The sequence below is a fragment of the Peromyscus leucopus genome, chromosome 10 (genome assembly GCF_004664715.2).
Source record: "Peromyscus leucopus breed LL Stock chromosome 10, UCI_PerLeu_2.1, whole genome shotgun sequence".
Taxonomy (NCBI): Eukaryota; Metazoa; Chordata; class Mammalia; order Rodentia; family Cricetidae; genus Peromyscus; species Peromyscus leucopus.
In genome coordinates this window covers 9,276,793-9,286,647 of record NC_051071.1, presented here as the reverse complement: position 1 = coordinate 9,286,647, position 9,855 = coordinate 9,276,793, and the positions used below count along the sequence as shown (strand labels likewise).

Here is a 9,855-nt window from a genome sequence, read left to right as displayed (position 1 = left end):
GTTTGAAGATGGTCCTTGTTCTTTTCTTTTTAATTTTCAAAATTTGTATTGCCTGGGATTATATGCAACAAATTAGAACAGGGTCTCACCTGATTTGCTTTGACTGAGAGAAGACTTGTCACAGCAACAAAGCCATTTCATACATGCATGCTACTCGTTTATAGTGCCATTTGATACATTAAGCTTTCCTTTTTGTTTTGCAAAATAATGATTTAAATGCAAAAACATGAATGAATAACTGCTTCAACAATCCCAAATGATGTAGCAAGTGTTTACCAACCTTGGTCCTTTATTTTCCACCTCCAGGCACAGTCAGGCTGCACCAGAAATTCCAAGTAAAGTCAAATGGAAGGTCTTTCTTCTCTGTTCCCAGGTTTCAGAAGATACACTAAAGGCCCTCTCTGGAGCTAGGTTAATGTTGGAGCAACTCTAGAAATTTCCAGGTATTTTAGTCTCTTTTATTTCTGCTGCACCTCTCCAACAGAGGGCTATTCCAATGAACATGAATACCATACAGGCTTTATTGATGAGGGATGGACAGAAAACCAGCTATAACATAGTAACCCTGGGTGGAAAGCCAGACAAGAGTAATTAAGACATACTATGGTAATGGGGACAAATAATGAATGAGCTTAGTGTCCTGACTGGCAAGTCCAGTCCCCTCATCAAGCATTTTTTCTTTTTTCCCTTTAAACTGATAGTCCTCTTCAATTGCCTTCATAGCATACTTTGATACAGATGGCCTCCAAAGTAGTGAAAACTGAAGAAAATATGGGTTTTTTTTTTTTAGAAAAACTAAGAGTTCAAGACCACGTTGATATGTATGATACTGGCCAGAGATTGAGATTCCTTTGCCATTAGTCACAGAGCACTCCTCTTGGAGGACCAAGGCTGCCTGAATCATTTCATTACTGATCATGTATCTCCTCACCCAGGCATGATCTACTGGATCTTCCTCACATTCCCACTATGGCTGACCACCCTCTGTAGCTGAGAAGATAACTTTAAAATGGAAGACAATGACAGGATTCCCAAGGCCTAAGAAGGTGAGACCCAGCCTCCTATGACTCCTAAGCCAGGAACACAACCCAACATGGAGGTTGTGCCAGGGTGTTTGCCCCTTCCAAACAAGCCTGAATCCCCAATGGAGACTGCAAACATGCAATACTCATAGTTTTAAATGGTTCACTATGTCTGTGTGGATAAAATCTAACCTACTGGTCCTTTAATGCACTTGAGTTTGGAACAAGATTGTAAGACCATAAGAGTTATGTTTTAATACAAATATAAATAATAATGCTGAGCAGAAATCTGAGCAAGCACTGCTGGCTCAAATGTAATCATTTGGCACCTTTACAAGTTTGAAAGTTAAACAAGATCCTTAAGCAGTTTCAATTCTGACACAGAGTAGGTGCTTCATATAAGCTCATTAACTAATTATCTGGAAAGGAAAGAATCAAAGCAATTATACAAATACAAATTATACAAAGGAGCCCAAGAAAATACAAAATGAGCACATCAATGAAAGCAAACAAGGCATCTACATTTTTGTAGTAGATACTAAGATATTCTGTTTTTATTATGTTGAGTTTTAAGGCTAATTAATCTACTTCTGCATTTGTTTATATGTATCAAAGTAGCTAAATTATTCATGGTACATAATAGATATGTCTTAAGATTTCTATTGCTGTGAAAAGACACCATGACCACAGCAACTCTTATAAAGGAAACATCATTTAATTGGGGTAGCTCTCCTACAGTTTCTGAGGTTCATGGAGCATGCAGTATGCAGTCAGATGTGGTGCTGGAGGTGTAGCTGAGAGTCCTACGTCTTGCAGGAGACAGGAAGTCAACTGACACACTGGCCGATATCCTGAGCATAGGAAACCTCAAAGCCTGCCCCCACAATGGCATACTTCCACCAACAAGGCCATATCCACTCCAACAAAGCCACACCTCCTAATAGCGCCACTTTCTATGAAATTATGGTGGCCAATTACATTCAAACTACCACAAAGTAAGAAAGATTTTTCTGGCCACACATTAAAAATCATTTGGATTCCTGTACACTCTTTGGTTGAGGAAAAACCTCCACACAGTATGTCAAATCTTAAAGGGCTACTAAATAAGATAAATAAGACATTAACAGGAAAGAGAGTGATAGAGGCTCATACATATGCTCTACTTTAGAAAAACTTTTTTTTCCTATAAAATTTTTCTAGCCATTCTTTTTTTATTAAGAATTTTTTTTGTCTATTTTACATACCAAAGATTCCCTTCTTCCCTCCTCCTACTTCCCCAGCCTCCCCTCCCAACCCACCTCCATTCCTTCCTACAAGAAGGTAAAGCCTCCTTAAGGAGGTACATTTAGTAGAGGCAGGTCCAAGCCTCCCCAACCCTGCCCTAAGGCTGTGCAAGGGTCCCATCATAGAAGTGGGTTCCAAAAGGCCAGCTTATGCACCAGGGATGGGCTCTGATTCTACTGCCAGGGGCTCCCCCAAGCAAATCATGCTACACAACTGTCTTGCTATGCAGAGGGCCTTGCCACATATTAATTAAACCACTAAACATACAGAATAAAGAAAGAATATTAAGAGCAGCAAAGGAAAAAGGCCAAGTGACTTATAAAGGCAGACCCATCGATGGAGACTCTGAAAGCCAGAAGGTCCTGGACAGATGTAATGCAGACAATAAGAGACCACAGATGCCAGCCTAGATTAATATACCCAGCAAAGCTTTCATCACCATAGATGGAGTGAACAAGACGTTCTACCCATTCTTAAGGGACTGCCTGCTCTCAGTAATAGGCATTTAAATAGGCATGAAAGCATGGGAAATCATGGTTTCTGAAAGTTGTAGTTGCCATCTTTAATCAATCATTAGAAAGCTTTATTTATTGTCCCCACATGATTTCAAAGCACCTCCTTCAGGTCCCCATCACACTGAGCAAAGATACATCGCATTGTCCATGCCCTAAATGCTCCTTCAAAAAAATAACCCAATATGAGTTTTAACAAAGTAGAAGAATCAAAGTCATAATGGTACCTGAATTTTCTTCCTTAAGACTATTAATGTTTATGTATCATTAGTTAATATTCACATGAGCAACTCTCCAGTGTAAGTTTCTGAGTACTTTTTCCATGCATTTTCATTTTTCTGTTTGTTCATTTATTTCATCTACTTTTATCTGTCTCTCAATGGTTTGCTGCATTTCATGACAAATTTGACAAAAACAAGGAAGGGAAGATTTCAATGGACCACAGTTCTGGTCTATCACCACTTGTTTGCCTTCCTTTAGAGTACATATGGCGTGAGGCAGAATTTCATGGTGGGGACCATGTGGTAGGTCTAGGGATAAGATGGAAGATCTGAGGATGATCTATAGGAATGAGTTTCAGAGAAAGGGTGGAGACCGAGGACTTTCAGGTTCTTTTGAAGCAGGGAAGGAGTTCACTATTCATAGAACTTATTTGAGTTACAGATTTGACAAGTAATAATAATCCTATATTATAGAGAAACATCTGCTCAAGTGGAGTCGAAGAGCCAGTCAGTTCTGTGAAGTCAGTAAAGTCTGCTGCTTGATGGCATGTACACAAAACCCACCAACTGATCTACTGAGCCTTTCACTTCTGAATGGGTTGTTTGGCATCTCGTAGACCCAGCCTATGATTATACTACCATCTGTATTCTTTCTTACATCAGGCTTATTTCAGCCACAAGTTATACATGCTGTTTTGAGAAGATCTTGTCAATATTTTGGTTTGTCTATAACTATAAGAGCGCCGTAGACAGTCTTGAGTGAACTTGGCTCTGCCTTGATAATTCTCCGTCAGTTCTGGCAGCCATAGGAATTTAAGTTCATGGTGTAGATATTTGGATTCCCCTCAAAATAAAAATAAAATATGTAAAATAAAATCTTAAAATAGGCTGCTTTTTTTAAAAACAAGAATACCCAAATTCTAGAAATGGACAACCATAGTCAATACATGTGCATGTATAATTTTAATGTAAAAACAATGTGAACAGAACAGAATATTCTAAAGTTAACAATTGCTCGTGTTATCTTAGGTTCCAAGCTGCATGAAGCAATTGAATAAATCTTCCCTTTCTGATTTAACAGCTCACTGATGCTTTTGAAGGTATAAGATCTTGTGTCATGATAGATTATTTCATTGAAGTTAGAAAACGAACTAAAATGCTACCTGTATTTTTACCTCACTCACACTCTCACAACTCGGAGTATTACAGTGTCATAGTTCCTAGAATGCACTTATGAATCCTCCCTATCCATGCTGGAATATTGACTGGCTTGATTTTGTTCAAGCAATCACAATTGCTAAGGTTTTACAAATGCAGGGTCCAGTCATGTCAAAGATATACTGTGTTGGTCTGGTCCTCCTCCACCTCTGGCCATTACAACCTTTCTGCCTCCTTTTTCAGGATGATCTCTGCATTTGTAGGGGAGACTGTGGCACTTTGCTGAAAGGTTTATCAATTCTAAGAATTTTCTAGTGGAATCTTTATGTAGAAAAGAATCTTGAGAAAAAGGAAATTTGTAGTGAGAAAACAGAGTCAATTTATTCAAAAGCAGAAAATAAAGATACCAGCAACAAAATATAAAAGGAGGGACAATTTTTAGCTCAAAGTAAGATAGAAGTAAGGATGAATATATTACCAATGACAATAAATCCAAATGAGGACACAGTACAGTGAAAGAAACATATAGGCAAAAATTTCAAATAGTTTAACAAGAAAGATTGGAAACACTATTCCATTTTATATTTGCCATATACAGAAAAAAAACATAATTGTACAGATTGCTTAATATTGAGGACATTGTGGGGAATTAATGAGATTTAAAAATGGGAACTGGGTTTGACTGTGGAGAAATGAAGACTGCTTGAGGAGGTAGATATGTTTACCAATAAAAGCATCGCATGAAATATTCATGCATCGAAACATATGTTGTAGCCCATCAATGCATACAATTTAGATTTTAGTTACCAGTTAAAGCAAGTTCTTGAAGAATAGCTAAGTAACCATAGATAATTTGGTTTATATATAAAATATAGAATTTAAAAATATTAGGCACCTGAAATATATTAAGCAAAGTCTTGTCCTCAAACACTTTATGAGATGACTCATCTGTCAAAAGCATGTACTAAACCTGCAGTGGAGTTCTGTTCCGAGCACCCAGATTGGACTGCTAGAACCACCTGTAACTCCAGCTCTAGAGGGATCTATGTCTCTCATCACCACAGGCACCTGACTAAGGTGCACATACCCATAATCACACACACATTATAAATATACATACATGTACATCTGTATATTCATAATTTAAATAGAATTCAGATGCATAGTCAAGTAAAGTTATAAGAACTTTGGTAACTTGAGTGTGGTGGTATTGTGTTCCCCAAAATATTGTACATCTTAATAAACTTATCTGGGCTCAGAGACGGAACAGCCACTAGATACAAAGCCTAGAAAATGGTGGCACTCGCACCTTTAATCCTAGCACTCCAGAGGTAGAAATCCCTCTGGATCTCTGTGAGTTCAAGGCCACATTGGAAACAGCCAGGCATGGTGACACATGCCTTTAATCCCAGAAAGTGAGCCTTTAATCCCAGGGAGTGGTGGTAGAAAGCAGAAAGGTATATAAGGCATGAGGACCAGTAACTAGAAGCATTTGGCTGGTTAAGCTTTCAGGCTTCTAGCAGCACAGTTCAGCTGAGAGCCATTCGGATATGAGGACACAGAGGCTTCCAATCTGAGGAAACAAGACCAGCTGAGAAGTCGACCAGGTGAGGTAGCTGTGGCTTGTTCTGTCTCTCTGATCTTCCAGTTCACCTCAATACCTGGCTCAGGATTGATTTTATAAATAAGAACTTTTAAGATTCCTGCTACACTTGAGTGGCTAGAGATGTGGCTCACTGGTTAAGAGTACTTATTGCTCTTGTAATGGATGCAGGTTTTGATCCCAGCACCCAGATGGTGACACACAATCACCTGCCACTCCAGTTCCAGGTGATCTGGCACCCTCTTCTGTTTTGTAGGATCTTACATGTACATGATACACAGAAACTTATGCAGGTTCACACTCTCACACATAAAAACTTAAAAATATTATGATGAAAGGTTAATACAATTGTTTGAAAAAAATATTTCCAACAAAAATTAAATAAAACTTAAGACAAATACAAGAATAAGTGTCACCATCTTAGGATGTTTAAACAAAAGCTGTCACTATAAGTGACATGCAAATCAGAAAAAAAACTTGCTCTATCGCACATACAAAGAACATGCCCCACATTCCTCTTTTTATTTCCAAAATTAAAGCAATGTATATCGCTCTTACACAATTTCGAAAAAGTCTCTACAAATATGGACTTTTGGGTACATAACTATAACAAAAGTTATGCCTGGTCAAGTTAGGAACAGTTTCATGGTACTGCTTAAATCCAGCTGCTGGTCAAGCCCTCTCAATTGTCGGATATGTGCTTTGCCCTTAGTTCATCGTTCCTTTCCATTTACTCCTGTGTTTCCTTAAGCTCCTGAAGAAGCTGAATTCATTCTCAAGATGTGTCATTATGGATTTTTCTGATTTCTTAATTATGGTGTGAAATTTTTTTGCTTCCTGTATTCTTTTCAAATGAAAATTTAAGCCTTGGCGTGAGAGTTTTGCATGGAGGTGTTAGGGAAAAATACTTTTTTTTTCTTTTTTCTTTTGAAACCAGAACATTTATTTTATGACTGAGTGAAATTCCTCAAGATGAACTGGATGCTGCAACAGCTGCCCTCTTGGGTTTAGGTGTTGTCCCTTCACGGGATCCATGTCTGAATCTTCGATAGACAATTTTCAGGTACCTCATCCGCCCAGTCCCGGTAGTGTTTCGCCTCTTAGCCTTGGCACTCCAGTTACACTTTCTCTTGCGCTGGGCCGGGTAGCCACACTTGCCACAGGTCGACTTCTGAAGGTGGTAGGCCTTAGAGCCACAGCGGTGGCACAGCGTGTGTGTCTTATTGCGACGCTTTCCAAAGGATGACGTTCCTTTCGTCATCTTGCTTCTGCTGCGGGGGCCAAAGAGCGGAAAAAATACTAAATGTTACATTACAACCTGCTCTGGTTTCATCTCTATTGCTGTGATTAAATTCCCTAACCAAACTTAGGGAAGAAAGGGTTTATTTACCTCAAAACTCATTCATAGCTCACAATTTCAAGGTATAATTCATCATCGTAGGGAATTAAAGTGTAGCTGGGACTAAAAACGCCCATTCCTATCACATCCACAGCAGAAAGAGAGAACAAATGTGTGCATGTTCAGTTCTCAGATAGCTTCCCTACTCTTATCTAGAGTCCAAACTCAAGAATAGCGCTGTCCACCGTGGGTCGAGTCTTCCCTTATCAGTCAATGTCATTCAAATGGCTCCCCATAGATATGTGTACAGGCCAACCTGGTCTAGGTAGACAATCCCTCATCAAGACTCTCTTTCCATGTTATTTAGGGGCCCTCAAGTTGACGAAACTAACTAGTGCATATACAGAGGGCACCAAATCTGACTGTGTCTGTCAGTCATTCCAAGACTGCTCAGCTGTTCATTCAGTGTCTATTTGATGCACACTCAAATTTGCCGTTAGCACTTCTAGTGATATTTTCATCCGTGATTACCGTTATCTATGTTTTGAACAATGTTACCTATGCCTTCCAAGACAAAGAGACAGTTTAGAAAATTGAAGATGTTTCTCTATAAAACAAGTATCTGCTCATCAATGTGTCTTAGTTTAAGACAAAGAGACAGTTTAGAAAATTGAAGATGTTTCTCTATAAAACAAATATCTGCTCATCAATGCATTTTAGTTTTTACCACACAGACCACTTTCTGTCATCAGTATTAAATTTAAATGGAACTTTTTAAAACTCGATTTTATGTTCAATTTTATTTTAGTCAGCCTTAAACATGATATAAAAAAATCACAAGCCAATTTTCCTTTTGAATTAAAATTCAAAAATTCTGAATGAAATGTCAGAACATTGAAATCTAACCTGTAGAATAAAATTGAAATCTTTCCAGAGAAAGTTAATTATACTTTAGAAGAACTATATAATTCAGCTTGCAAAGAAACAAATACAGAAATGTTACCTAATAGATGAACAAAAGCCTTCATTAAACACTAGATTTTATATATATATAATAAAAAAAGAAAGAAAAACACTTAGTAGAGATTGAGGGGTGGAGGGAAATTACATTAATTTAATAGGCAGTAACTAATAAGATGATATTTAGCCAAGAAATGGTTAAAAAGTGTTGGCTTTCATGTTGGTTATTAAGAATACTAAGGGAAAGGAGGGATAAAGAATACTAAGGAGAATTAAAAAAACAACAAAGTCATTATTTTATTTTTAACCTAAAAACACTTACATAATGTATAGAAATATATGCGTGTGAACACACCAATAATAAAAACGAAGTCACATCGCTTGGGGTAAGAGTGCTCCCCGCAAGAGCAGATGTCTAACAAAACCCATGGTGCCAGGCATCCAGAACCTTCCTCTGACCTAGCAGTCAGGGGAGCGTGGGAGAATCCCAGAACAATGTGGGCCAATCAGAACTTTAACGTAAGCTCTTATTTCTTAAGACACCATACACTTCAGACTTAGGCCAGGAAGGAATCAATCTGGAATCTGCCTTAGGACTAGCTCTCAAAACATCCTTTGCTACCAGAGGAGAATGCCAATTAAAAACCCTACTCAGCTGTAAAGTGACAAATCACAACAGTGACCAGCAGGATAAGATACACCTAGGGATACAATAGTGGCACTTATCTTGGGCGTAACACGTAGCATCAGTGTCCACTCAGTAGATGAGAATTCTTGCCTGATAGTGTTAGCCTAGTCAACTACTGTGGCTGATGGAATCATGAATGCCCATGGAGAAGCCCCTACTGGCACTTTCCTAAGTCAATGTAATTCCCAACAGCATTCTAAAAACTTACCCTTGTACCCACGGGTTAGTGTGTAGCTCTTTAAGAACTTTCCTTTTGCAGTGGAGAGACACTATCACAAAAATCCTCAGCTGGTCAAAACTATGAGAATACCTTACTGTTCACTGCCCAGCTCATACATCTACAACAGAACCTCTACACCTAAGGCTCAGGGTTCATCTCAGAAAAGGATACAGAGGACCAAAACATCTGTTTTGTGACGGCGTTTTCTGTATTCGACAGGGATACGCCCCTGTGAAACCTCAGCAATATGGCTGCCTAAACAAGCCTTGTATACCAACAATGCTAGTGGACATACCAGCAAGAGAGGAGCAAATCTCGTAAGACCTCACCCCAGATGAAGAGATACAGGCAATTGAGGGCTGCTGAGAAAAGGAAAATCAGTCTTGTCCAGAAATGAACCTTCTGACAGTTTATCCAATCCCAAGAAGTCATTCCTAAACACACAGGTATGAGCAACACTAAATGGACTCAACAAGTCATGTGTGTATGTGTTCATTTTTTTTCAGTCAATTCTAAACATGATATGAAAAATATATGTATACATACAACCTACTGAGTTCATTGATGTGTGTGTGTGTTTATATGTGTATGTTTAAAGAAATCATGAAGTTGAGAGGGAATGGGAAGAAGAAGAGAGGAAGGGAGTTGGATAGGGTACTTTGTGGAGGGGAAATGAAATATATGAAATTCTAAACAAACAATAAAATAAATGTTAAAAAACCCTCCCAGTTAAAGAAAAAGAAAGAGAGAGAGAGAGAGGGAGGGAGGGAGGGAGAAAAGAAAGGAAATACAGTTCCTCCTGTGCTAATGCTTTGTGATGTTAACACTTGAGCTGAACTCAAGCAGCA

The 9,855-nt window shown here is 38.5% G+C and overlaps 1 protein-coding gene and 1 long non-coding RNA gene across 3 annotated transcripts in view; one reads left to right on the top strand and one right to left on the bottom strand.

The window, feature by feature from the left end:
* The window catches only part of LOC114697962, a 38,013-nt gene extending 28,556 nt beyond the window's left edge, over positions 1–9,457 (top strand). The window contains exons 2-4 of one of the 2 annotated variants that reach the window (XR_005092282.1): positions 374–443; positions 936–1,046; positions 9,227–9,457. This is a non-coding gene — a long non-coding RNA (uncharacterized LOC114697962). Of the gene's footprint in view, positions 444–935; positions 1,047–9,226 lie in introns of both variants that reach the window. The other variant, XR_005092281.1, reaches the window with a different exon arrangement.
* Positions 6,723–7,897, bottom strand: LOC114697961 (60S ribosomal protein L37-like). Its single transcript, XM_037208925.1, has one exon. It carries the CDS (start codon positions 7,059–7,061, stop codon positions 6,768–6,770), a length of 294 nt encoding a protein of 97 aa, XP_037064820.1. The 5' UTR covers positions 7,062–7,897; the 3' UTR covers positions 6,723–6,767.
* Positions 9,458–9,855: the final 398 nt, after the last annotated feature.